General features: G+C 56.5%; 1 protein-coding gene across 4 annotated transcripts in view; it reads right to left on the minus strand.

The window, feature by feature from the left end:
- Window positions 1-520: 520 nt before the first annotated feature.
- TBC1D16 (TBC1 domain family member 16) overlaps window positions 521-27909 on the minus strand; it is a 74046-nt gene continuing 46657 nt past the window's right edge. The window contains exons 4-13 of one of the 4 annotated variants that reach the window (XM_032319640.1): window positions 14507-14668; window positions 13421-13568; window positions 12274-12438; window positions 11665-11813; window positions 11040-11174; window positions 10147-10333; window positions 8753-8932; window positions 6138-6284; window positions 5190-5463; window positions 521-4913 (exon numbers count right to left, since the gene is read on the minus strand). In XM_032319640.1, coding sequence (XP_032175531.1) covers window positions 5215-5463; window positions 6138-6284; window positions 8753-8932; window positions 10147-10333; window positions 11040-11174; window positions 11665-11813; window positions 12274-12438; window positions 13421-13568; window positions 14507-14668 — 1522 coding nt within the window. In that variant the 3' untranslated portion in view covers window positions 521-4913; window positions 5190-5214. Of the gene's footprint in view, window positions 5464-6137; window positions 6285-8432; window positions 8558-8752; window positions 8933-10146; window positions 10334-11039; window positions 11175-11664; window positions 11814-12273; window positions 12439-13420; window positions 13569-14506; window positions 14669-27909 lie in introns of those variants that run through there. The other 3 variants (XM_032319641.1, XM_032319639.1, XR_004280366.1) reach the window with 3 other exon arrangements.

The raw sequence follows: 27909 nt of genomic DNA on the forward strand, positions 1-27909 counted from the left end.
CAGTCCCCCCGGGGGCCTGGCCTCGCAGGGGTGCTCGGTGGGCTGGTGAGGTGAGGGGAGCGGACACAGCTTCTCAACTCCCCCCCCCCCACGCCCTGCAACAAGGTCAAATTCACCTTATTTGCCTCCTTAAAAAAGTTCCCAAATGCAAGACTCCAGCTTTTCCTGAAATCGGAGCCCTGGCAGTCGAGGCTCAATAAAACACTGTGTGCTTCCAGGCACGCCGGGCCGGGGCGCGGGGCCCCCACTTGCCGGGGGTTCCCAGGCCTTCCCCAGCCTTTCCTGAACTCCCCCACCGACCCCTCCGAGGCAGAGGCAGGAGCCTCCCTTGCTCCTGGCCCCGGACCGGGCCCTCCCTCCCGCACAGCCCCGGTCATTGGTCCCTTCTCCTTCCCCATCACGGAATCCCCTGGCATCTGGGGGCTCTTCTTGGGGGGCCCTCTGTGCCCAGCACTGGAACCTGCCACACGGGGGCCGAACAGACCCCACGGGGCCTTTCGGAGGCGCCGGACAGCGTCTGTCTGTTGTCAGTGTGGTTTTATTTACTTTTCAGGGGAATCCACGGGAGGCGGAAGCGCGGCTGGGGTGGTGGTGACCAGTCCTGGGCTGCGGGCCCAACAGGTGATTGTACTCACAAACGAAACAAAACAAAACACGAAGAATTGCTTGCCATGGACAAGAGTAATCTGTTAATCAAGGTGGACCTGATCAAGGCAGAGCCCTGCCCTCCGAGCAGAGCCGCTGGAGAGGAGGGCCCTGGGCTCTGCCGGCGCCCGCCCCACCTAGAAATTCAATGCCACATATTTAAAGGGCCAGATGCCCGCAGGTCGCATGCACCCCTGCCCTGCTCCCTGAAGGCTGAGGGAGGCCCCTCCCGGGGTCCAACAGTACTGACCCAGGAGGCCAGAGTCCCCGCGCAGGGGGTTTCTGCGGAAGGGTCAGACCTTGCCTGCACGGACCACTTTCCCGCGGAAGAGCCTTGCACGCCTACGCAGACGCCTTGCAGGGGTGCTGAGGTTATGGTTCGTGGTTGACTTTTCGTGGTGGCAGGAGTGGAGGGCGTAGGGTGAATGTTACAGAAGAGGCACAGAGAGATTCCCGTCGGCCGGGTACGCAGCAAGGTGGGCGTGAGAGGGAATGGGTTTGCTGACTCCCAAAGCAGGGAGGGCTCTGGAGCCAGGGGGCACGTTGCGGCTCTCGGGCAAGGCTGCTGAAGGCCAAGGTCAGTGGACTCTTCCCTGAGTGGCGGGTGTCAACCTTCTCATTCTTCAGATGGGGAAACTGAGGCTCAACCCCACTTACCCCCTAGAGGGAGCCCAGGCCTCAGCCTTCACAACTTGGGAGGACATGAGCTGTTTATTTTGGGGCCGTTCCCTTTGAGCCAGGAACATCCAGGGACAGAATGTTTTCACTCCAAGGGACAGCCTTGCCGTGTGGCTTAGAAACACCGGCCTCGGGGGATCCTGGGTCTGGTTCCCTAGAGTCTCTGGGGATGTGGCATGCCCAGCCTCAGGCCACCTCCTCTGGCCCATTCCACACCCCTGCACGTGTGTGGGTCTTCCCGGGGGAACGCCTCTTCCTCCCTACGGGGCGGCCACCAGGGGCCTCTGCTGGGCAAACTGGGAGAGGGTTCCTTCTCTTTGCCGCGTGAACCCTGGTGTCCCTGACACCCGCCAGCGTCCCTGCGGGGGAGGGGAGGCCAGCTGGAGGACTGAGGCTCCCGCCAGGCTCCGCTGTGAGCACATTCCCGTCGTCCTGAGCCTGCCATGCTCCGGGTCATGTCTACCAAACAAGGAATGGCCACGAGAGCTTGGAGGGGCCTCCCAAAATACAAGGGGGAAGCCACAGAGCACCACCCTCCACCACGATGGCCCCCAGTCTTTGCCCCATTTCTGGACGGCCACCTGTCAAAGATTAGTGTGGCTGACCTCTGCCAGCCCCCACCACCTAGCCTGGGAGAAGCCACCGTCTTAGGACCAGAAGCTTTGTCCTGTCCGGCTGCCCTCCCCGGACGGGGCTTCAGGTTAGCCTCTTATGGAATAACTCAAAGGACACGTGCTTCAGGTCTGGGATTTGAAAACCTCCGTGCTGCTGGACACGCAGCCGATCAGAACAACACACCTACTCATGGCACGCAGACGGAGGCCCCCAGGGAACCGGGCCACCCCTGCTGGACCGCAGACCGTCCTCTGTGCAGAGGGGCCCCTCCCAACCCCATCCACTCCCCACTGATGGGCTCAGGGACAAGAAATCCCACAACTTGTGGGTTCCAAATCTTCCTGGCTGGGACTTGAGTTGGAGCCTTCTGGAATAAGAACACTGTTCTCTGCACCTAACAACACGCAACCCTGCCAGCCTGCGCGGCCCCCACCCTTCCCAGCACCTTCCCGCCGTCCCTTCCTCTCTGGGAACGGGAACCCTCTCTGGGCCGGCGAGCCCCTGCCATGCGGCCCCATCTACACTAGCAGGAGCGTATCAAAGGCTCCCTCTCTTCCCAGGGGCCCCGGCAACATCCTGGAACGTCAGCACAGACATTAGCGGGAGGGAAATTAAGTATGCGTGCGCACGCACACCAGCCAATAACATTAAGTGTCATTTAAAAAAATGGGTTAAATAAGCAGCATCACCGACAATGGCCGTGCCGGGCTGATTATCCCATATTTGCACGTTTGGGAGGTGGGAAGGCTAGAAGTCTAATGACGGAATTATCACCCTAATGCTTTCTGCCGGCTGGGAAGAATCCTGGGGCTGCAGGGTTTTTGGCTGGCTTCCTCTAAATGCACCTAGATTAAGGGAGCCCTGCAAGGCGGGCCTTCCCCAGCCCTCCAGAGCAGCCTTTCCTCCAAGCGCCCACGCTCCCAGGGCTTTGGTTCCTGAGATTTCAGCTGTTCTAGAGGCACAGATCTCCTGGGGGCCCGGCTCAGCACAGGGGCGTGCGTCGGGAGCAGTGGGGGGGTGTGGCACTTGGCATGTTGTCTCGGGGAGCTGTGGGAGCCGGAACTCAGCATGAATGCCTTGTACTCAGGACCCTCCAAAGGGAAAGGATCCCTGGACACCTGCCCCCCCGCCCCCGCCAACAAATCCACAGCAGCCCGAAGGCACAAGGTGTCTCAGTAAAATGCACGGCTGCTGCCTCCTAGATGGGGTGAGCTGAGAAGCATCCTTTTCGCCCTCGGCATCTCCTGCCTTTCAAAGGGAAGTCCTGCCCCCTGACAGGAGAGTTCCCAGACAGGGCTATTTGGACCAAAACCTCCTGGAGGGGATGGCACACATACCCACAGCCCAGTTCCTCCCCCTCGGACTTCCCAGCCCCCTGCCATCACCATTCAGCTCCTCTTGCTAAAGGGAAGGTCCACTCCCCAGCTCTGGATGCTGAGTCCAGACATGGGACTTGCTTTAGCAATGGGATGTCAGCGAGGGTGGCCTCCTCTGAGGCTTGGGAAGGCAGCTTCTGCACTTTCGTCTTGACCAAGGTCAGCTTGCGGGGGTGGGGTGGGGCAAGAGACAGCGCCAGGTCTGGTCTCTACACACAGGAGCAGCCCTTCTGAGCCAAACATGGGCACACAGCCAGCCAAGACCAGAGGTGCCCAGTCTAAACCGCTGACCCTACATGGGGTGGGAGATGGGTCTGGGGGCTCTTCACTACGCGGCACGGTTGCAGGAGTGGCTAGCCGATGCTCCTCCTCACAGCGAGATGGTTTCTAGTGCCGGATCGGTACAGCATCTTTTCCACAGCAGACTGGGGGCTGGCACAGAAAGGCATCCAACCCCCTTTCCCAGACGTAGAGCAGGTGAGAAGTCCACCCCACCCAGCCTGGACCCTGCTGCAGGGCTGAAACGGCCAGCCCCCCAGGACCCGGGGACTGAGGGGGCTCCAGAGGGCTCTCCCCAGAAGGCTCTGGCAACTCGGAGATGTTGGAGCTCATGGAAAACAGACAAGCTTCGAAGAAGGCGGCGGGTAACTTGCTCTCTCCCGTCGAAAAACATCTTTTGAACGTGGCACCAGCAGCGTGGCTGGCTCTCCGGGGAGAAGAGCGGAAAGAAGCCTCGGTAGGGCGGTGTCTCCACCAGGACTCTCGGCACTTCCCGGGTGTGCGGGAGAATTGGAGAAGGATTCGAGCCTCCATGAGCCCACCAGCTCAAGAATCGCTTTCTGTGCAGACAGCTGGATGCTTTCCAGCCGGCTGGGGGCTCCCACGCCTTCCTCTGTCCATTGTCACTAAATCCCAGAAGGAGCAACCGACAGAAATCTTCCAGAGGTGGGAGCGGAGTCCTGAGTGCCCGCTACATGACGGGGCCGCCACTGCGCCCGGCCACCTGCGAAGGCCCACGGTCACACCAAGCAGGCCCTGCAGAAAAGCAAAGGTCCTTCCAGGCCTCTCGGATGCCTCGTCCCGGGGGCTCAGCCTCCCCCAGAGGGTGGGGATTTCGCCTGCACACCCAGGGCCCAGCCCATGCGGCCCCCAGCTGGCTGCCGTGCTCGGTGAGGCTGATCTTGACGTCTGAGACCCTCATGGAGAACACGCGCCCCCAGCGTGGGAGAGGGCCCGACCACCCCCAACAGCCCACGTCTCGGGCTCAGCGGCAGGCAGACTGCTTCACATCCCAGGAGGATAAAGTGCGTAAACAGCCACTGAAGAGCCCCCAGCTTCTCAGACCCTCAGGCTGCTCCTACACTTGTTTGTTCTGAAATCACCGGGTTTCTTCTTTTTTTCTTTTTCCAGACATCTTTGTATTAGCTTTGAAGCTGTGCAAAGCTGAGACTGGCCCGCTCAGGAAATGGGCCCTGATGAGGGGGCATGTTCAGCTCACAAAGATGTCCCTGGGCTGGACGGGACCCCCTTCGGCTCTGCCTTCCTGTGCTGCTGGGTGAGCAGGCCCTCGGCTCCTTTCACACCGCCTGGCTGCGCTGCCTGTGTGGGCGGAGCTGGAGGAGTCCCTGAGGCTCGCTGAGACCCGCCAAAGGCAGACCCCCGAGAAGCCAGCCGGCCCCCTCTCCAGGCAGAAGGACCGCACCTTCTGGCCCTGCTCTTCTGCTAGGTGACTTTTCTCTGGCCTTATGTCGTGAATACAAAAAGGTCCCCTTCCGGTTGCCCCAAGTCCCCCCTTTCCTCTCCACCCTCCCCTGACCCCTCCACACCCATTCCCCAACCCCTCCCCCATGCCCAGGCCCTCTGGGGTCCCTCCACCTTCGTCCAGCGCGGGGAGCCCCGCCTATCTGCGGAAACCGAAGCCTTCCCGCGGCGTCTTCCGGCCCTTCTTGCCTTCTCTGGCGGGCTTGGGCGAGGGCGTCTCCACGGTGCCCCCGTAGGGACAGCTCTCCGAGTCCGGGTGGTGGCCCGTGCACTCCACGGCGGGCATGTAGCCGCTGTCCCACATGCCGGTCCCGCACAGCTTACACAGGTCGTGCAGGCTGCAGGGGACGCGGGGCAGGAGGCGGAACTGGTACAGCAGGCTCCGCGCCTGCGAGAGGACAGAGCGCGGAGGGTGGCGCAGGCTCCCAAACGCCTTCCTCGGGAGGGTGAGCCCGGCGGCCCAGGGGCCCGTCTCAGTCCCTGCCCTTCCGTCTGCCCGCTCCGACTCAGCCCCCGGCTGGGACGCCCCAGCGCTCCGGCGGCCCCGTGGCGTCGCCTTTCGTCCTCCGCCCAGTCCGCTCGCGCGGCCGTGGACAGCGCTGTGCCCACTTCCTACCCACGCGACCGCTGGCCTCTGTGTCGCTCCTGCCAGCCCCCGAAGGCCACGACAGGCCTCCCACCTGGGGCATCGCAGGCGGAGACCGGGAAGTGGGGAGTGGTCAGCAGCACCCCGGCCCCTCCGCTAGCCGCGGGGGACATGTGGCCACCCTCCCCCCAACGCTGCCTTCTCAAGCTGCCGGCTCTGGGCGGACGGCGGAGCCCAAGGGCGGGCGGGGGGAGTGTCTGTCAAGCCGGACCACTTGGTCTCTCCACACCGCCAAGGACTCTGGTGTCCCGGCCTGGAGGTGGACCAGCCCTGCGCCGGGAGCTCCCCAGAGCCGGGTCCGCTCAAGCCCCGCCCCCATACTGGGGGCTCGGTGTGTGGGCGGGGCTCTGTGGCCAGGGGGCGGGGCTCTGCAAGCCTGGTGGGAGGGGCCGCGTGGGGGAGGGGCGGGCACTCACCTTGCGGAGAACCAGCTCCCCGTTCATGTGCATGGCCAGGTTTCCGAAGTGCAGGAGCATCTGGTCGGTGGCCAGCTGCTGCTCAATGACGTCATCCCCGTAGATGGCCACGATGGCCACGCAGATGAAAAGGTGGAAGTAATCGGTCTGAGGGGGAGAAGGGCGCAGGTGGCGGCTGAGGGCAGAGCTGTGGGGTGAGCCCTCTGGGCCGAGCCGCGTTCCCTGTTTGCCCACCTGCGCTCCGGCCAAGGTCAGTACTACACCCACAGGCTGCTGTGACATGCAAAGGGGCGGCCGCTCGAGCTACCCCTGCTGCTAGGTCCCCCCGGGGACACTCCATCACGGGGCCAGGCGGGAGCTTCCTCGGAAGGCTGGCCCTGGCTCACCGCGAAGAAGCCTATTCACAAAGGGCCGAGAAGAGCTCGTGACCATCGGCGATGGGTCAGAACGCGGCCAGTGGGCTGTGGACACGCCATCAAGAACGTTCTAGCAGCCACCCTCCGCTCAGCACCTTCCTCCCTCCTGGCTGAACATCCCAACTCTTGCCCCAGAGATGACCCCTAAGTTTGTTGCTAAGAAATGGAGATGATCCTAACAGGGAGGAGCGAGACAGCCCCGGGGGGCCCCCACGGAGCGTCGGGATGATCCTGCTGTCTTTCACTGTCTCCTCACGGACCCCACGGAGGACCCTGCTGCCCTCCCTAGAGACTACCTCACCCCAGGGCCCAGCAACACCAGGCACCCGGCAGGACGTCAGTGTGCCCACACTTGACAGGGCTCTTCCTGTGAGCTCCCCCCGCCCGGATGCTGGGAGGGGGCCCCGGATGCCGGGAGGGGGCGCTGCCTTTGATTCACGTGGGCCCCCGAGGGCAGAGGAAGAGTAAGGAGCACCAGGAAGCCCGTGTTTAGTCTCCCAATGTCAACCGGCCAGCCGGACGGAACAGGGAGGCCAGCTGGGCGGAGCCCACAATTCTGGCAGAGGCTGGAGTCCGCAGACGCCCCACGCCCTGCCTGCCCGGGACAGACTGACCCCCAGGCTGCCCGGCCCCTTCCTTTGAACTAATCCGGAATGGATTTGTTCCTGCTTTGGCTCCTCAGCTGGGCCACGGCAGGAGACAGCGGGATTCCGGGAAGGGGGGTGTGTGCTGCTCCTCGGAGAGAGAAACATGGGGAGGAAGGGGTGAGGCGTGTCCCACACAGGGCTGGGCAGCAGGACAGGACTAACTCCATTCACAGGACAGGACCGGGGCAGTCTGGCCCCCACAGTCACAGGGCTCACTTCAGAAGAGCCCCCCACCAGCCCAGGACGCGTACTCCTGAGGAAGTAACCTACTCCCACTCCCAGCATTCGACCACCTCCCCCTGAACCCCTGCACCACAATGTCATCAAGGTGTGGGGCCAATACGGTCCAGGGTCTGAGAAACATCAACTGATCAGTGAACTTCACGCAGAATGGCGGCCGTTAGAGATGCCCAGAGGGGCCTCTCCCAAGGTTTCCGCTGGATTCCATGACACTTAGGATGGAGACGAGCACAGGGATGGAAAGCGCCAGGCCAAGTGGCTCCGGTGGCTGGGTGGCGCGCAGAGTCCACCTGTGACGGGAGCCTAAACGGGGCGTCCCCTGCTGCTGGAGGAACATCGGTGGAGCCTTGCACAGCAGACGCGATGCAAAAAAACCACATGTGGCCCCGCATTTTGGCCCATCCGTGCTGTGCGTCCCCCGATGAATGCAGAGCGCCGGGCTCCCTCATTCAGGCAGGGCGCAGGGCGGGGGGCAGAGGGCGCGCGGGTGGGGTCGGAGACGGCTTGGGGCACCAGCATGGCCTCGGGGACTCAGAGACGCTCCTCCAGCGAAGCCAGCGAGAGCGGAGTGGGCCGGCTCACGCGTCTGCGGGCTGGCCGGGCTTCCCATCTGCCCGCCGGCTTCTCTAACGGAAGCTCCTGGCTTCCACGGCGAGGGCAGAGCTGGCCCTTGCAGAAAGGATCCTGGCCACCTCCCAGATGCGTCGGTACAATTTTTTTCTTTCTTTAAAGGCTGATGGATCCAAAGAGACTTGCCCATCTTTGAACACAGCCAGCTTGTTGCTCATTTGGGTGTTAAAGCCGCGTGACGGGGCCGCACGCTGCTCTCGGGGGCTTTGCAGCGGATATCTGGGGAGGGGTGGTGTGTCCTGGGCGCTCCTGAGGAGCTGACGGGGACGCAGGGTCTCCGGCTCTCTCCCTGAGCAGTTCCAGGCGTGCGGGGGGTGGGGGAGAGGAGGGCCTGGCGGCCTGGGCTGCAGGGGCCTGCTCACCCGCACAGATGTCTTTCGCACTGATTGGTTGTGGCAGCAGGGAGCGCGGCCGCAGGACGCGGTAATGAGCTCAGTCAGTGGGCAATTCGCATCCGTTTCAGTTACTTGGGAGGCGAGCTATAGGCCTGAAACCAGCCCCAAAGGACAGGGGACAAGGGGTGGGACGAGAAAGCAGTGGGCTGGTACAGGGCTGGTGTGTGGTCTCTGCAGGCTGGGGTTGCGGGGGTGGGAACCCCAGAACCGGTGCACAGCTACCCAGAAGCGGCCCTCCTTGCAGGGTGTGGCCGGAGACCAGGGCCCAGCGCCCCGGCCTGGCTCACCTGGTAGTGGGCCCAGCAGGCCTCCCAGATCCGCAGCGCCTCGGCCTCGGGGAACTCGCGCTTGAAGCACAGCAGCAACCAGCGGTGGCAGAAGAGCATCTGCAGGCCGTCCTCGCCCAGCGACACCAGGTGCTGGTAGAAGCGCACGTGCGTCAGCCGCAGCAGCTCCCGCAGGTAGAGCTGGGGGCAAGGCCAGAACCGCTGAGCCCCCGGGCTCTGCCCAAGATGCCCCCTCCCCCCGAGGCCCTCCCACGGGCCCCCAGCCTGAGAAGCCCCCACCCCAGGCCCTGGGCCTCCCTTGGCTGCATCCGCACCTGCCACGTTATTCTGCTGTGGGAACCCGACTCCCCACCCCGTCTTGGCTCGCCACTCCCTGATTTCGGCGGGATCAGCTTCCCGGGGAGCGTGCTGCCCCACCGCGGACGGGCAGGCTCCCCAGGCCTCAGACACCCCACAGGGCTGTTTCTGCCGTCCCCTCTTCCGGGGAAGGCGAGCAGATCACGCATGGAAACCCCCAACCACCTTCCCATCGCCAAGATCCACCATCCTCCAGAGCTGACTTCCAGCCGGGAGGGGGCATTTCTGAACCTGAGGGCACTCGTTTCGGGCACGTCAGGTCACCACCAGGGCTGTGGGCGAGGGACAAGGTCAAGGCTACTTGTGGCAACGCCCAGTTCGGGCTGCTGACTTCCGAACCCTGGAGAAGACCCGTCTCTGGCCGCTAAGGGTCACGGGGCCGTGTGCAGCCCGAGCCCATCAGGGCCAATTGTGTCCCGACCCCATAATTACCTCCCCAGGTGCCGTGGAAACCTGACATCAATGGACCCCATGCAGAGAGGGCAGCTGGGGTGGGGCGCGTGTGTGGGGAGCTGGGCAGGGTTCCCCGACTCTCAAGCCCCTCCCACACCAGGAGCCCATCATTCTCTCTGGAGACAGCCGGGAGGATGCTTTCTGATCGGCCAGCGTGAGCACCCTGCGGCCCACCTCCCCACCCCTCAGAGCTGCTGGGTCTTTCCCGTGAGGGGAGGCTGTGGGGAAGGGGTGATCGGGCTGGGCACTCCAGGAGAGGCCTGGGGCCTGGGTTGGGGCGTGGCAACTGCCCAGGGGGCCTCAGGAGACCCTCCCAACCCTGCATCCTGTGTTGGACCCCTGCAGGGAGCAGCCCAGATGTCCCTGTGGCTTGGGACTGAGGAGGGGCCTGCGTTGCTCCCAGGAAGCTGGGTCTTCCCAGAGGCCCATGGCTAAGTCCCCAGGCTCCATTGGCAATGCCTGGCTTTCTGCCTGTGGACCCACAGCGGCCACGACACACGCAGCCCCCAAGCTCTCTGGCGGCCAGGGCAGGAGGCGGTGTGCCCTCCCCCCGGCATGCTGTAACCCGCGTCCCCCAGCCTCACCAGCTGCTTCTCCATGTCCTCGTCCCGAGGGCTGCTGACGAAGATCGTGTTCTGCATCAGACCCACAAAGCACCAGAAGGTGTCCGATTCGTCCAGGACCTCGGCCAGGATGGGCGCCACCAGGTCTGACATGCCCTGGAAGTAGCCGATGGCCGGGTTATACACGGCGTAGTTCAGCAGGATCCTCCTAGGGGTGCAGGGCAGAGAGCAGGCGGTCAGCGAGAGGGGGGTCTTGACATGGCCCGCCCTTGCTGCGCTCTGGGTGGCCTGTCACCCAGTCTGAAGACCCCCTTCACCTCGATCTCAGGGTAAGGGAGGCAGCTCTGGGGACTGTCCTCAGAGTCTAGGGAAACAGAGGGGCCTACGGTAGCCTCTTACCAGGCCCAGACCTCCAGAGCAGGGGAAAGAGGCACGTGGGTCTGATTTTCTTGATGGTCGCTGCCCACCCGGGACAAAGGGCAGGCTGGCTGGGACATTTTTACGGGCTGCTAATGTTGTGCAATCATTCACCAGACAGCAGAACGTCAGAGATGCCCACCTCGGGTTCTGTGTGGTTTCATCGCTGGGAGGCCCGGAGGGAGGCTCACCCAGGGCTGGTGGGAGCCAAGCCAGCCAGGCCTGGTGGAGGCCCAGGGGATGGGAGGCTTTGCTGGTCCCCTGGGGAGGGACTGGCCACACGACGTTGACCGATTTGCCTAAATAAAATAGCTCACGAACCTCCACTTCTGGACCTGGAAGGCAGACCCCAGCCCTGCTGCTAACCCGCTCCTTCGCAGGTGGCCGGCGGAGGGGGCCCGCGGGGGGAGGTGACCCAGAGTGGCAGGTGAGGAGGTGGAGGGGGACGCAGGGCTGTCCTCCCGGCAGGGAGAAGCCCGCTGGCGGGGAAGGCGTACCTCATGCTCTCCACGTTCGGGTTGTCTTCGCCGCGGAAGAACTGGTTGCTGCGGTCCGTCCGCACCACGTCCTTGTCCACGGTGAACTGCACGTCGCGCCAGAAGGCTCTGTGCTCTTCCGGGGTCATGGAGAGCCTGTGGAGGGCCTGGGGCTCAGCGAGCGGCACACGCCCGCCCACCCCTGGTCCTGATGGGGGCTGGGCCGCTGCCCCGTCAAACCCTCTGGCTCCCCACTAACTTGGGGAGGGCATTGCGGGGGAGCGAAGCTGGCCACCGCCTGCCCATCGGGGCTCAGCCAGGCCGGGACAGACCTCAGCCATTGGCTGGTGCCCCCCTCCTTTGGTGTTCTCAGCGGGGTGTCGCTGCTGAGCTCAGCCTGCTGGGACGAGCTCTCAGACCCTGACACGGAGCTAAGGAGAGCCACGGCCGAGCCCCAGGGATAATGACGGCTCTTATCCAAGCCTATCAGCCCGTGCCTGGGACCCATCTTCCCAGGAGAGTCTGGGTCATGGAACATAATACCAGTGCGGGACTGTACGCCCATCGCCTGGTCGGCTGACTCCCCCCGGGTGGCCGGCCGGGTGGGCTGGAGGGCCGGTGCAGGGGCCGGGGTGGGGGGGCTTACCTCTTCTGCTGGATCTCAGCGTACTCCCGACGCTTCTGCGCCCGCAGTGCCTCCCTCTCCTGCGAGGTGGACTCGTGGTTGTAATATCGCAGCAGGAAAGGCCAGACCTCCCCCCGGATTGACACATCAATGCCTCCGAAGAAAATGGCCTGCAGGAAGCGGCAGAAGTTGGGGAGGGGCCAACACAGGGCGGCTCAAAGCACCCCCCAATCCCCGGAGATTTGTGTTTTGGGGGCTTTGCTGGGCCTGGGTGACAACTGATGCCTTGATTCAGGTCGCTGTGATTTGCACATGTTTGGAGGGAAAGTGGCAGCCCTCCATTCCCATACAGGACACAGCCAGGCTCATTTCAATGTCAATGCCCGCCCCGGTGGGGCACTCAGATTAACGTGTTGTTCTCACGTCATGGCCTAATCCCGGTTTTGGAAGCACCGCATTTTACCCCGAGCGGCTCTATGCAGCCGGCCGCAGGGTACCCCAAACCCGCTCCGGAGGGTTCCTTTTCAACACACGGAGCCTGGACTGCTTTACCAGCCGGTCTCACACCGTGCCTCCCTGCTCGAGGGGGCAGCCCCCAGGAGGCGGCCCCGGCCCCCCTGCCCCGCTCACCTTGCGCAGTTTGTACCCCTCCTCCACCTGGCCCAGCTCGTTCAGGTGCCGCAGCCAGGCCGCCACGTCCAGCCGCTTGTACATGCTCTCCTCGGGGTGCGTCTCCGAGGACGGCAGTTTGGGGCGGCGGATGGAGAACTGCATGCACGTCTTTTCGTCGGCGACCTGCTGGCCCGGAGGGAAGCTCCAGGAGATGAGCACCCGGCGGGGGGCGGGTCGCCCGAAGCCAGCCTGCTCTCCCCAGGACGGAAAAACCCCTCTCCCTCCCCAGAAAGGACGGGGCGCTCTCCCCACATACAAACCCCTAACCGGCAAGTGTAATTAGACGCAATTAAAATGAAAATACCTTCATCTTCACATCGGTTTCCCGGGTCGCTGGGCTCCTCCCGCCCCTCCCACCGACCCACCCACCGGCCGACAGACCACGGCCCCCCTGGCCGCCACCCCCACTCTCCCCGCGACCCCCGGCCCGCCGCAAAAAAACGGAATTAATGCCTCGTACGGCCCAACTTCCCTCTGCCGGGAGGGCCTGCAATAAATTACATGTGATTGGCCACAAACAAAGGGACCGCTGTTCCCCGAGCAGGGAGCCCGCCTGTCAGGTTGTCTCCACGGGCAGTCACGAATCCAGGGCAAAACTGCGGCTGACATTTAATTCAAAAATCAAAGGTTGCTCGATGTAGGGGGAAAGCAAGCCACACTACTGTAATAAGGGGAGCCAGCAGGAGGCTCGGTGGGAAGGAAGGGGAGCTCCAAGTCGGCCCCTCTCTAATAAGCACAGACGGTCTCTCCAACAGATAATTAAAGAGTTCTTATCACATTTGTATGTAGATGGAGCAAAATACGGCAGGAAATCTTGTCAAAACATGGTTTCTCGAGCGCAGAGCACTGACTTCCCAAGGAGCCGGCGTCCTGCCCTACCAGCACCCCCAGCGACCAGCCACCCCCGGGGGGTGGGGGGGGCAGGGTCACGGTCACGCCCTGCACCTGGCGAGGCTTCTGTGGGTGGGGGGAGCCCTGGACCCCCCGGGTAGGCTTGAAGGGCAGGGGGTGGGTCTGGCAGGGGCGAGTGTGTGGGGCCGGGGCTGGGGCCTCTCCACACCCCTCCCCCAAGGCAGCGCCCTTCGGCCTCCCCGACCCCGGCTACCTGGTCCTTGAGCTGCGTCTCCGCGCAGTACTTCCAGCGCTGAAACACGTCGGACAGCTTGTCCAGGCCGCCGTGGTGGAAGTGGAAAACCTTGTACTGGCTCTCGCGGCTGGCGACCACCAGCTGGCCGCTGGTGCAGGCTTCATCGCTGGGCCGCCGCGCGGGGGAGGGGAACGGGGCAATGAGTCTGCCGTCGCGGGCTTTTATTTCCCAGGATAGTCAGAGGTCTCTGTCCCTGACCCCAGAGGCAGGACCCACGAAGGCCCCTGGAGTTTGGCCGCTGACCGCGGGCGGACAACACGGCACCGCACAGAACCACCACCACCACCCCCTTGGCTGAAGGAGGAAAGTAACCCTGTCCTGGGGACTCCTGTCCTCACTCCCTGGACAGCTGCCTGAGAGGCCTTGTGTCCGACCCCCCCCCCCATATGCTCCCTCCTCTCAGGGACATCCAGGGGGTATGGCATTCGTGGAATCCGATTTTGAACCCAGGTGGGATGGGCGCTGAGACAGCCTCCTCCATCAGCCTGCGCTGGACCCCTCTCCCTCCGGGGAAACTCACTGCACACCCAGCCCCTCGCCTGCCCTTCCATAAACGGGACCCTCCAGGGACACGCCTGCTTGGACCAGGTCTTCCACTGGGGCTATTCCGTGGCTGGGCCACTGGGCTTTTCAGGAGAGAATGGATGCAGCCACGAGACAGGACACGATTGGTCCGTCCCCCACGAGAAAGGGGAGCCTCCCTCCAGAAAGCCACGGCCACATCCCGCACACACAGGTTGAATTGCAGAGCCGGTCCCTGGGTGACCCGGAAGCAGACTGCAGCTGCTCTCTGTGCGGCCCCGTCCGGCTGTTTCTCCAAGCCAGACTCTCAAGCCACAGCCGGCCACCGTTACCCTGAGGGCCGGTGGAAGAGTCTGGTAGCTGGCCCAACCCGGTTCCTGGGGGTGGGCATCCTGGGGTACCCCTGCCCTCCAGCCTAGTGATGCTGGGGAGGCCAACATTTGGGAAGACCCGAAGCCCTGCCCACCAGGACCCCCGGCACCACCAGCCGCCTTCCCGGAAGCGGCCCACAGAGGCTCTCACCTGAAGAAGAGGCGGAGGGAGCGCATCTGCCCCAGGTCCACGCGGAACACGCCGCAGATCTGCTCCAGGGCGCAGGCCCTCTGGGGCTCATCCCAGCGAGGGGTCTGCAGGAGGCCGGGGCCGTCCGGGAACCGCAGCTGGGCGTCGGCACTAGAGGGGGAGCTGGTGGGGCAGGTCGCAGGGTGGCCACACGGTTCCCTGCCCACGCAGCCACAGGCACAGGGCAGGGAGGGTGTGGGGAGACACTCAACCTGGGCCCGGACGCGAACACACGCACAGAGGGGACTGGAGGCACCACGTGGGTGGCGGGCCAAGGAATGAAAGAGGCCCGTTCTCATGTGGAAGTGAAAGCGTGCTTGCAACCAGGGTGCACCCCTTGTCAACCGAGGCGGTAAGCGGCCCTGATGGCAGATGAGGTCACTCTGACAAGCCCTCACTATGCGACCTGGGCAGGTCCCCAGGCCCCTTTGAGCCTTCATGTCCCCGGGTGCAAAGTGGGGATAATCCCAGGGCCTTGTGCAGGATCGCCGGGCCCCCTGCTGTCCTGTAACCCCATTAGACAGCAGGGGCCTTCCATGCAAGTCCTGTGAAGTTCCCACTTTCCCGAAAAAACTCTGGTTCTGTTTATGGTTCAGTAGGAGAAGATGAGGGCTACTGATGCTGGTAACACGGATAATGAACATTTATTAAACATTTAGTCTGGGCCTGGCCCTCAGGTTCATTTAGTACGTATAATCCTCAAATAATCCTTCTAAATGAGTCGTGTCATGACCCCCACCTTGTACAGAAGAGGAACTGAGGCCCAGTGAGGTTAAGCAGCTTGCCCAAGGTCACACAGCTAGCAGGTGGCGCAGCTGGGATCTGAACCCAGCTCTGTGGCTCAGGTCCTCATCAGCAGATGCTTTGTCTCTGAGTCCCAAGTTCAGCAACACAACCCCACCTATTCTGTTTTATTTATTTATTTAATTTATTTATTTATTTATTTGAGAGAGAGTGCGTGCCCTAGCAGGGGGAGGGGCAGAGGAAGAAGCAGACCTCCCGCCAAGCAGGGAGCCCCACGCAGGACTCCATCCCAGGTCGCTGGGATCACGACTTGAGCCGAAGACAGACATTTAACCGACCGAGCCACCCAGGCGCCCTATTTTGTTTTTGTTTTTAATTTAAAGTTCACAAATTTGTTCAAAACCCCAGTTGCAAACTATTCTCTTACACGGGTTCAGCCCTACCATAGGTTAAATACCGCCAGCAATACCTAGCAAATGCCCACGGAAATGCCAGCAGAGCAAAGCACGCATCAGTTCCAGGCCCCCAACCCCAGCATCCTACAAAGATGTCACAGCGATCGCTTCACCCTGCTTCCCTGTTCTCACCCGAGCACAAGAGTGTCGGAGACGAGCAATCCCGGGGCACCTCCTCCTCCAGGAGGCACCCGGTCTCTCCTGGCAGTTCAAGCACAATCCCTCATAACTTGGAACTTCCTCAAAGATAAAGCCCGGCTGTTTAGAACCGTTGCTGCTTCTAGAACAACGTCCTGTGTAGGATGATCTTCTTTCCTCCCTGTCTCAGGAAGTGGGCCGAGCCGGGTCCTACCATTTCCGCGGGGGCCCTTGGGCTTTCCAACGGGACGGATTCCGGTAGCTGGGTGGAAAGGGAGGTAGATGAGCTTATCCACTGTGGCCACGGAGCCAACTCAGACCCAAAAAGGCTGAGGCAGTTGCCGCCTTCCAGAGTGGACCCTGACTGGGCTGCACTACACAGTCATTGTGTGCAAAACAAGGCCAGTCGCAGGCCTGAAGACAGCCCCCCCACCACGTCACTCGTGCGGCATCTCATAATCTCCTTATTGAACAATGAGGCCCCAGCGGCTGGGAGATCGTGGGCTCCGCATGCTTCCCAGGCTGGCCGGCCCATCCCGGGCTTGCCTCCAAACCCGGCTGGAGGGAGGCCCCCAAAGAGGGGCGTTCTTCCCAGCCCCGTCCCCCGGCCCCCCCTCCACCATCCCACATCACGCAGCACCACCCTCGCAAACCTGCAACCCTCCCGCACACGCTGCTGCCGCCCACTAAACCCACAGCGCCGGCCACGCTTTCCAGAAAACAGAGCCAGCAAGGAGACTCAGTCTGACACAGTGGGGGGGAGGAAGACCCCCGCTCCACTGCCGTGGCCGGGAGCACAGCCTCCCTGGAGCGGAGGGGCCAGTTTCAAACCAGGAGAGGGCCCCAGAGAGAGGCTCTGCCACACACCTTAGGGGGCCAGCTTGTCTCCAGGCAGAAGGCTGCTACACCCTTTCCCGGCTCCTCAGGGGGACATCATTTGCATTAATTCATTGATTGATCAATTAATTCAAGACACTGTGCTGGGGACCGACCACTGGGGCGCCATTGACTTTACCGTGTCAGCTGACTCAAAAGGGTTAGGATAAAGAGGAAGAAGAACAGATTTTAGAGGTTTGGCTCTTTTAAAAATGTTAAAATCTGGCCCCAATGCCTCTTTGACTTTGAGAACCACAACAATTTTGGCGGTTTTCTCCTCCCTGTTCAAGCTTTACTCTGAAAAGAGACCCTTCCGATATATATACCCCAGTCACCTGCTGCCGTGTAACAAGTGACTCCACAACTTAGCAGCTTAAAAGACAACCCCGTCTTCTTTGCTCCCAGTTCCGGCTGGGCGCGCCGGGCTGAGTCGGGCACTCTGCTGGGCGCTCAGGCAGCTGTAGCAGGTGCGTGGAGGTGGGGGGGGGCGGAAGTGGCCTCTGTCCACAAGTTCTAGGGCTGTCCGTGGCACTTCTCACCCCTCGTGGCACCTCGCCACCTGTCCCTGGGCTTCCTTACATGGCAGCCAGCCCAGCAGCGGGCGAGGCGAGGCGAGGCACCTGCTGCCCGGCATCCTGCGGCCAGGTCTGGACTCGCCTATGTCACTTACACCGAGTCCCACTGGCCAAAGCTACCGGTGGGTGGGCCGGAGGGCAGGGACACGCGCAGAGAATCCGACCCTGCCCCTGTGTTCAGCCTTGACCTTGCGGGGGGGGGCTTTGCTTTTTTCGTTTCTCTTTCTGCATTTGGGTGAGATCCTCAGAAAACAACAAAAACTAAGAGATGCTACATTCCTTGGAGTTTGGCGCCTTCTGGCTCTATCTGGGACGCATTTTTAACGTGCAGCATTTCGGGAGAGATTGCCTAAATCAACCGTCCGCTTCATTTTCATGCACCACGCACAGTAATTTTATGAACAGCCCAAATTACACACGGCGCATTTGAATATTCTTAAAATCAAACTGTTCTCCACGTGCAAATAGATAAAAAAATACAAACTGTGCTGATTTCCATTTCCCCAGATCTCATGTCCTTACTGTTGTTTTCCTCCGGCTTCAAAGTTCGCAGACATTCAGCTGGAGGGTTCAACGACCACGTGTTCTCTGCCAGGACCGCGCTGGGAGTCGAAGACGCAGACGCCACCAAGAAGTCATTCCCTCGTGGCAGTGGGTCTTGGTGGGGAAACAGATGTCACGCTAGGTGACCGAGGTGGCCTACTCCATGGAGACCCAAGGCTTCCATCAACTTTGCTTTAATTTGAACCCGTGGAGCCCCAGTGGTCAGTCCCCAGCACAGTGTCTTGAATTAATTGATCAATCAATGAATTAATGCAAATGATGTCCCCCTGAGGAGCCGGGAAAGGGCGTAGCAGCCTTCTGCCTGGACACAAGCTGGTCCTGGAAGGTGTGTGGCAGAGCCTCTCTCTGGGGCCCTCTCCTGGTTTGAAACTGGCCCCTCCGCTCCAGGGAGGCTGTGCTCCCGGCCACGGCAGTGGAGCGGGGGTCTTCCTCCCCCCCACTGTGTCAGACTGAGTCTCCTTGCTGGCTCTGTTTTCTGGAAAGCGTGGCCAGCCCTGTGGGTTTAGTGGGCGGCAGCAGCGTGTGCGGGAGGGTTGCAGGTTTGCGAGGGTGGTGCTGCGTGATGTGGGGGGGTGGGGGGGAGGCCGGGGGACGGGGCTGGGAAGAACGTCACCCTTTGGGGGCCCCTCGTAATTTCCAAAACTTGGAAGCAAGCACGGTGCCCTTCAGGAGGTGAATAAACAAACAAACTTTAGCACATCCAGACAAGGGAATATTACTCAGCGCTAAAAAGAAACAAGCTACCGAGCCATGGAAAGACGTGGGGGAACCCTGAATGCACCTCACCAAGGGAAAGATGCCGGCTGGGAAATGCCACCAACTGTGTGAGTCCAAGTACATGACATCCCGGAAAAAGCAGAACTATGGACACGGTTAAAGGATCGGTGGTTGTCAGGAGTTCGGTGGGAGAAGGAGGAACAAGCAGAGCCGGAGGGTTTTTAGGGAGTGAAATTACAGACGGCCCTTGAGCAACACAGGTTTGAACTACACGGGTCCACTTCACGCGGGTTTTTCCCCCATGAGTTCAGTCTCGTACTGTTAAGTATATTTTCTTTTCCTTATGATTTTTTTTAAAGATTTTATTTATTTATTTGACAGAGAGAGATCACAAGTAGGCAGAGGCAGGCAGAGAGAGGGGGAAACAGGCTCCCTGCTGAGCAGAGAGTCCGATGCGGGACTCGATCCCAGGACCCTGAGATCATGACCTGAGCTGAAGGTAGAGGCTTTAACCCACTGAGCCACCCAGGCGCCCCACTTCCTTATGATTTTCTTAATAACATTTTTCTCTAGCTTGCTTTATTTTAAGACTACAGTACACAATACATATATAAAATATGTGTTATTGGTTTTTTATGATAATGGTAAGGCTTCTGATCAGCAGTAGGCTATTCGTAGTTAAGTTTTTGGAGAGTCTAAAGTTATATGGGGATTCTTGAGTGTGGGGGGGGTTGGCACTCCTAACTGCCACATTGTTCAAAGGTCAAGTGTACTCTGCATGATGCTATAATGGTAGATCTACGTCACTATACATTTGTTAAAACCCACCGGATGTGCACCAAGTGTGAGCTCTCACGTAGACTACGGACTCGGGGTGGTCACGATTTGTCGATGTGGGTTTATCAGTTGTAACAAATGTACCCTCTGGGGTAGGAGGCTGACAACGAGGGAGGCTGTGCACCTGCCAAAGCAAGAGGTGTCTAGGAGGTCACTCTAGCTTCCTCTCGATTTTTGTATGAAACTAAAATTGCTCTGAAAAATAATATCCCTTAAAACAAAACAAAACAAAATAAGAGGAAGGCTAAGGAGGGGCGTCTGGATGGTTCAGTGGGTTGAAGCCTCTGCCTTTGGCTCGGGTCATGGTCTCAGGGTCCTGGCATCGAGCCCCGCGTCAGGCTCTCTGCTCAGCGGGGAACCTGCTTCCTCCTCTCTCTCTGCCTGCCTCTCTGCCTACTTGTTATCTCTGTCTATTAAATAAATAAATAAAATCTTAAAAAAAAATAAAGAAGAAGCCTAATGAGATACACACACACACACATACACACACACACACACACACACACACACAAACAAGGAGTCATAGTTTTAATAGGTAAAAATGTGTGTAAACTAAGCCAAAACAAAAGAAAGTCCAACAGAAAAGTGGCAAAAGGACAAGAAAAAAACAACTCACCAGAGAATAAATACAATAACCAGTAAAATCTCCATGTGCAGGGTAATGAACTAATGCAAATAAAAGAAGATACTATCTGGGGGAGGTCAAGGTCCATGAAATTGGCAACAACCGAAAACCACAAAATGTGGTGTAGGTAAGGTTTTGGGAAAACAGACACTCTTACACAGGCAGGGGTGGGGAGGTGCTGTATATGGGTCAAATTTCTCTTTCTGGCAATTTAGAAACAGGATGCTAAAGGCTTAAAAATATTTATACATTTTGACCCTTTGCCTTCATCTGTAGATATTGATCCTAAGAAAACAACCAGAGATGCCCCCACAAAAAAAGAATAAATACAGAAAAATCATTTGGCAAAAATCCAACACTTATTCATCACAAAAACCATCAGCAACATAGGCATACGAGGGAACCTCCTCAAGTTGATAAAGGTCATCTAGGTACATTCTACAGTTGACATCATACTCGATGACTAGAGACTGGATTGTTTCCCCCGTGGTCAGGACAAGGTTAGCACATCTGTTTTCATCACTTCTGTTCAGTATGGCACTGGGGACTCTAGCCTCTGCCTAAGGCAAGAAAAGAAACTAAAGGTATGAAGATCAAAAAGAAGAAGTAAAACTGTTTCTGCGTGCAGATGACATAATTCTTTATGTGAAAAAAAAAAATCTTGAAATTTACAAGACAACTAATAGAACTAAGAAGTAAATTTAGCAAGATTGCAGGATAAAAGGTTACTGTAGACAAGTTAATTGCATTCTTAAAAACTTAGCAACAGACAATTGGCAATTATGATAAAAAATTCCATTTATAGCACCCCCTCCAAAAAAACCTCTATATAAAATACTTCAGAATAAGTCTAGCCAATGACATTTGATACTCTACACTGAAAAATACAAATCTTGCTGAGAGAAATAAAGGAAATGTAAATAAATGGAAAGATATACCATGTCCATGGATTGAGATAGTTAATATTATTAAGCTGGTAATCTTATCAAATCAATCTATTGATTCAGCACAATTCCAATCCGGTCCTTTGGGTGGGGAGGTAGAAATTGACCAACTGACTCTAAAATTCATATGGAAATGCAAAAGACTTAGAACAACCAAAGTAATCACAAAAAAAAGATGAAAGTTGAAGGACGTATCTGATTTTTTTTTTTTTAAAGATTTTATTTATTTATTTGACAGAGAACACAAGTAGACATAGAGGCAGGCAGAGAGAGAGGAGGAAGCAGGCTCCCCGCTGAGCAGAGAGCCCGATGCGGGACTCGATCCCAGGACCCTGAGATCATGACCTGAGCCGAAGGCAGCGGCTTAACCCACTGAGCCACCCAGGCGCCCAGGACGTATCTGATTTTGAGGCTGATTATAAACCTATAGTAATCAAGGCAGTCTGGCACTGGTGAAAACAAGGACTTTCAGAGCAATGGCACAGAGTAGAGAGTCCAGAAATAGACATGTAAGATCACTTGATTATGGACAAAGACGCAATTCATGGAGAAAGGACAGTTCTTCCACAAATGGTGTTAGATCAACTGGATAGCTGTCTGAAAAAATATTAACATCCCCCCCTTCCTTCATGTCAGACACAAATATTAACTCAAAACGGGTCCCAGACCCAGATGTGACACCTAAATTTTTAAAAAGATTATATTTATTCATTTGACAATGAGAGACAGTGAGAGAGGGAGCACAAGCAGGGGAGGTGGGAGAGGGAGAAGTAGGCTTCCCACAAGCAGGGAGCCCAACGTGGGGCTTGATCCCAGGACCCAGGATCATGACCCGAGCCAAAGGCAGAGGCTTCACCGACTGAGTCCCCCAGGCGCCCCAGTGATACCTAAAACTAAAAAACTGCCAGAACGGGGCGCCTGGGTGGCTCAGTTGTTAAGCGTCTGCCTTCGGCTCAGGTCATGATCCCAGGGTTCTGGGATCGAGCCCCGCATCGGGCTCCCTGCTCAGCAGGAAGCCTGCTTCTCCCTTTCCCAATCCCTCTGCTTGTGTTCCCTCTCTCGCTGTGTCTATTTCTATCAAATAAATAAATAAAAATCTTTAAAAAAAAAAAAACTGCCAGAAGAATCCATAAAAGATGACTTAGCCACCTTAGACGAGGCCAAGGTTTCTTAGAACACAAAAAACATAAGCCATCAAAGAAATACTAATAAACTGGAAAAAAAAAAAAAAAACTCTGCTTCAAAAATTCACCATTAAAGAAAATAGAAATGCAAGCCACAGCCTGGGAGAAGATATTCACAACACACATGCCCAATAAAACAGATGCCCAGCCTATATATGAGAAGCTCCTAAAACTCAATGTTAGAGTTAGTCATAGACTGTTTGGATAGGATACCAAGGCAGGATCCACAAAAGAAAAAAATTGATAAATAAGACATTACTAAAATGAAAAGTGTCTGCTCTTCGAAAGACACTGCTAAGGAACTAAGACGAGCCACAGACTGAGAAACGATGCTTGCAAAACACCTTCTGTGATAAAGGATCAGAGACACTTCAGAGTAACGAGAAAACAAACACAATTTAAAAACAGGGAAATGATGTGAATCGTTTTATTTTAGAAATAGGCAAGTGACGAGAAGACACTTCACCAATAAAGGGGGCAAATAAGCAAATGAAAAGGTACTTGACATCCCTGGTCACTTTTTAAACGTTTTATTTATTTAAGTAACCTGTATACCCAACCTGGGGCTCAGACTCCTGACTCTAAGATCAAGAGTTACAAGGTTTCCCCACGGAGCCAGCCAGGCGCCTGGTGACATGGTTGGCCAGGAGAGAAATGTAAATAGAAACCGTAATGTCACAGAAAGGACAACACACCTACGAGAAAGATCAAAGCACAACGGAGAAACGGTAGTAGAGACCGCCGGCCAGACGCAGAGCCATCAGCCTCGCACATGGCCGGCGGGATTGCCAACGAGAAAGCCACCTTGGAAACACACATTTACCATACGACTCAGCAATCCTTCTCCTAGGTCTTTATCCAAGGGAAATGAACACAAACTTGTAGAAAAGTCTGTGTGTGCATGCTTAGCGCAGTTTTACTCACAACTGCAAAACCCAGAATCAGCAGACAGGTCTTTCCACGGGTTAACGGCTCCACAGGCAATGGTACGCCCCCACAAAGGATACGAGTCAGCAGTGAAAAGGAACAAGCATGACCACGTAAGAGGGTGAATCCCAAATGTACTGCGTGGAAAAAAGCTAGACTCAGAAGGTTATATGAAAAGATATTCAGCATCATTAGTGATCAGGGAAACGAAAATGAAAACCACAGTGAGATACGCCCACACACCTGCTAGAAGGAACGGGACTGACCACGACCACTCCGACTGCCGGCGGGGACTGGAAGCCCCCGGGACGCTCACACACAGGGCGGGGGGGAGGGCCACGCGGGACAAGCACTTTGGAAAGCTGTGCGGTGGGTTCTTCAAAAGTTCGACACCCACCCGACGACCTGGGCACTCCGTTCCCAGGTAGTTACCAAGACAGGTAAAAACCTCCGTCCGCAGGCAAGACTTCGTGTAAGCGCCCAGAGCAGCTTCATCTGTGGTGGCCAGGAACTGAGAAGACCCGGCAGGTGAATGAATAAACGAGCTAGGGTCTAGACCCACAGCGGACTAGGACTCGGCGGCAGAAACGAAGGAACTCTCCACACAACAATGCGGTCACGTCGCCAAATCGTCGTGAGCGAGAAGGACCCCAGGTGGGAGAAAGTGTACCCACTGTGTGACTCCGGTTACGTACGATTCTAGGAAACGCAAACCCGTCCACCGTGACAGAAGCTGCAGAGTCATTTTTGGGGGCAGGGGCTGGAGGAAGGGACGGATTACAAAGGGACACAAGGAAAATCTGGGGGTGATGGGGAAGTTCATTAACTCGATTGTGGTGATGGTTTTATTGGTGTGCCTGTGTGTGCACATGCGTGTGTGTGTGTGTGTGTGTGTGTGCAATCTCAGCAACTGTACACTTCAAATGTATACAATTTAATATATATAAATTATACTTCAATAAATTTTAAAAACCCACCAATATTCAACTCAGGGCTAATACTGAATTTCTAACAACAGGATACTATTTTAAAGATTTTGGTTTTTTTCCTTTCCTTTTCTTTTCTTTTAATATATATATATTTTTAAAATCAGAGCGTGGAGTTCTTTTTTTTTTTTAATATTTTATTTATCTGACAGAGATCACAAGTAGGCAGAGAGGCAGGAAGAGAGAGAGGAGGAAGCAGGCTCCTGCTGAGCAAAGAGCCCGATGCGGGGCTCGATCCCAGGACCCTGGGATCACGACCTGAGCTGAAGGCAGAGGCTTTAACCCACTGAGCCACCCAGGCGTCCCGATAGAGCATTTTATAGAAGTTTTTAAAGAAAGAGGACGGTGCTCACTGTCACGGGACGTGAAGCACGTAGGATGAAGAATGCTGTGAACTGAACAGGCGGTTTTATAAATAAGATACAGTCGATACCTTGTATCGACGCAATATATTATTGAAGTGGAAACTGGCCCCCAAATGATCACAATGATCATGTCCAGACGGCAGGATTATACATTTTTTATCGTGTTTTTTATTTCATAAATTTCCATAAGTAATACTGAGTCATTTTGATAACTGGAAATAATAAGCTAATCTTGTATACTTATAGCCTTTTTGGTTTTTATTTTATTTATTTATTTATTTATTATTTTTTTTTTAAAGATTTTATTTATTTATTTGACAGAGAGAGATCACAGGTAGGCAGAGAGGCAGGCAGAGAGAGAGGGGAGGAAGCAGGCTCTCTGCTGAGCAGAGAGCCCGATGCGGGGCTCGATCCCAGGACCCTGAGATCATGACCCGAGCCGAAGGCAGCGGCTTAACCCACTGAGCCACCCAGGTGCCCTATTTATTTATTTTTAAAATAAGATTATTTCTTTCTTTATTTATTTGAGAGAGCGAGAGAGAGAACACGAGAGAGGTCAGCGGGAGAAGCAGACTCCCCGAGGAGCAGGGAGCCCGATGCAGGACTCCAGGACCATGACCTGAGCCGAAGGCAGTCGCCCAACCAACCAAGCCACCCAGGTGCCCCACTTTTTTTGTTTTTAAACAAGAAGCCTATTAATTAATGGTTTTTATACTGAAAAGCCAATAAGGATAATTTTAAGAAGAAGAAAATGAAGGGGAAAAGTCGGTGTAACTAACCGAACATCGTCGTGGTTACCATCTACCAGTGGCTTCCCAGGTGCTAATGGAAGGGGATATTCCTGACGCCGTTTTATAGCTGAGGAGACTGAGGCCGGGAACGATGTGCGGACGTTGCACAGACGGTACGTGGCTGGGCAGGGACGGACGGCCGCGTGCGGCGAGAGCTAAACTCAAGCTCCTGACGCCTGCGGTCCGTGACTTCCCACATGAGTTGGGATAATTCAGAAGAACAAAAAGGAAGATATGAAGGAAAACAAAACTCTGTTTTGAAAGGCATCTCTTTTTTTTTTTTTTTTAAAGATTTTATTTATTTACTTGAGAGAGAGACAGTGAGAGAGAGCATGAGCGAGGTCAGAGGGAGAAGCAGACTCCCCATGGAGCCGGGAGCCCGATGCGGGACTCGATCCCGGGACTCCAGGATCATGACCTGAGCTGAAGGCAGTCGCCCAACCAACGGAGCCACCCAGGCGCCCGAAAGGCATCTCTTAAAGGATGCCGCTAAAATCCGTCCACACCGCCCCTCCGCCCCAGGCTCAGAAACTGTCCGCCGGCGGAGCCCAGTCCTTGGCCTGGCACGTGCTCTCGTGTCCGACTGCGCGGCTTCCTGCGGCGGCTGCTACAAATCACCACCCTGCGAGGCTTAAAACCACATGAGAGTCTCCCTCACAGTTCCGGAGGCCGGAAGTCCGAAATCAAGGCGTCAGCGGGGCCGTGCTCCCTCTGAAGGTCCGGAGAGGACCCCTCCTTGCCTCTCAGCGGCTGGTGGCAGCGGCAATCCTTACCTGTCTCCGACCGGTAGATCCATCACCCGGATCTCTGCCTCCGCCATCATGTGGCCTTTCCCCCTCCACGTGTGGGGGATCCATCTCTGTTTTCTCTTCTTCTAAGGATACCAGCCAAGGGGTCAGGGCCCACCCTAATCCAGAATGATCTCCTCTTGACTAATTACATCTGCAAAGACCTGATTTCCAAATAAGATCATATTCAGAGGTTGAAGGTGGACATGAATTTGGGGGACATTACTCAACCCACTCACTGTCTTTCCACCCGTGAGGTCCGCTCTCCGGGCATTTGCTCACAGGGTCCCTCCCTGGGGGCTGCCTGCTCTGCCTCTTCCTTTCACTCTCCGAGGCTCCCCGCTTTGATGCCGTTTCATCCAGGCTGCTTTCTCCGGGTCCGTGGAGAAGCGCCTGGGCAGAGCTCCTGCCATGTGCCGGGTGGGCGATATGGGCGGGCTTCCCTTGTTTCTCGGGAAATCCTTCAAAGTTTATCAATCTCTTTGGTGTGTTTTGTCTTGGACTTTGCGTAAAGCCACTTGCTGATGCTCAAACCAGACAAAAACGTCCCAAGAACGTAACATTCTAGGCCCTTCTGAACACTCCTTATGAATACAGGCACGAAATTCTCAACAAATACTAGCCAACCCAATTCAACAACGTTTAAAAAGGATTATGCACCATGACCAAGGGGGACTTATGCCAGGAATGCAAAGGTGGTTCAATGTAGGAAGAGCCATCGGTGTAATACGCCAGATTAACCGAATAAAAGACAAAAACCACACGATCTCAATAGCAGCACAGAAAACATTTGACAAAAATCCAACACCTTTTCATGATGAAACATGTAGCCAACTAAAAATAGAAGGGAACTTCCTCAAACTGATAAAAGGCAACGATGAAAAACCCACAGCCAACATTATACTCAGTGATGAAACACTGAAAGCCTCCCCCTGCGACCGGGAACAACACAGGATGTCCACTCCCTCCTCTTGTAGTCATTGCTGCCGTGGAGGTTCCACTCAGGGCAATTAGGCAAGAAGAGAGATAAAAGGCGTCCAGATTGGAAGGAAAGGAGTAAAAGTATCCCTAATTCACAGACGACCTAATCTCGTACATGGACTATTCTTAGGAATTCCAATGCCCCCACACGAAACCTATTAGAACTAATGCACGAATCCCACAAAGTTGCAGGATACAAGGTCAATTTTTTTTAAGATTTTACTTATTTATTTGACAGACAGAGATCACAAGTAGGCAGAGAGGCAGGCAGAGAGAGAGAGGAGGAAGCAGGCTCCCCGCTGAGCAGAGAGCCCGATGTGGGACTCGATCCCAGGACCCTGAGATCATGACCTGAGCCGAAGGCCGAGTCTGAGCCACCCAGACTTGCCCCGCAAGAGCAATTAAAAACAAATTAATTCCAGGTGGTGGGTATTATAGAGGGCACGGATTGCATGGAGCACTGGGTGTGGTACAAAAACAATGAATACTGTTATGCTGAAAATAAATTTAAAAATTAAAAAAAAACAAATTAATTGTATTTCTATGCAACAGCAATAAACAGTCTAAAGTGAAATTAAGAAAATGATCTCATTTACAACACACACACACACACACACACACACATACAGTACAAGACTTGTACCCTAAAAACCACAAAACCGTTGCTGAGACAAATTAGAGAAGACCTGAGGAGTGGAAAGTCATCCCGCATTCATGGGCCGGAAAACCTCGTACTGTTGAGACGGCAACGCTCCCCACCTTGATCCTCAGATCCAGCACAACCGATCCAAGTCCTACAAGTGGACGGGCCAATCCCGACACACATATGGAAATGCTGCGGGCCCAGAACAGCCAAAACGACATCGA

Source organism: Mustela erminea, chromosome 18 (assembly GCF_009829155.1).
Source record: "Mustela erminea isolate mMusErm1 chromosome 18, mMusErm1.Pri, whole genome shotgun sequence".
Taxonomy (NCBI): Eukaryota; Metazoa; Chordata; class Mammalia; order Carnivora; family Mustelidae; genus Mustela; species Mustela erminea.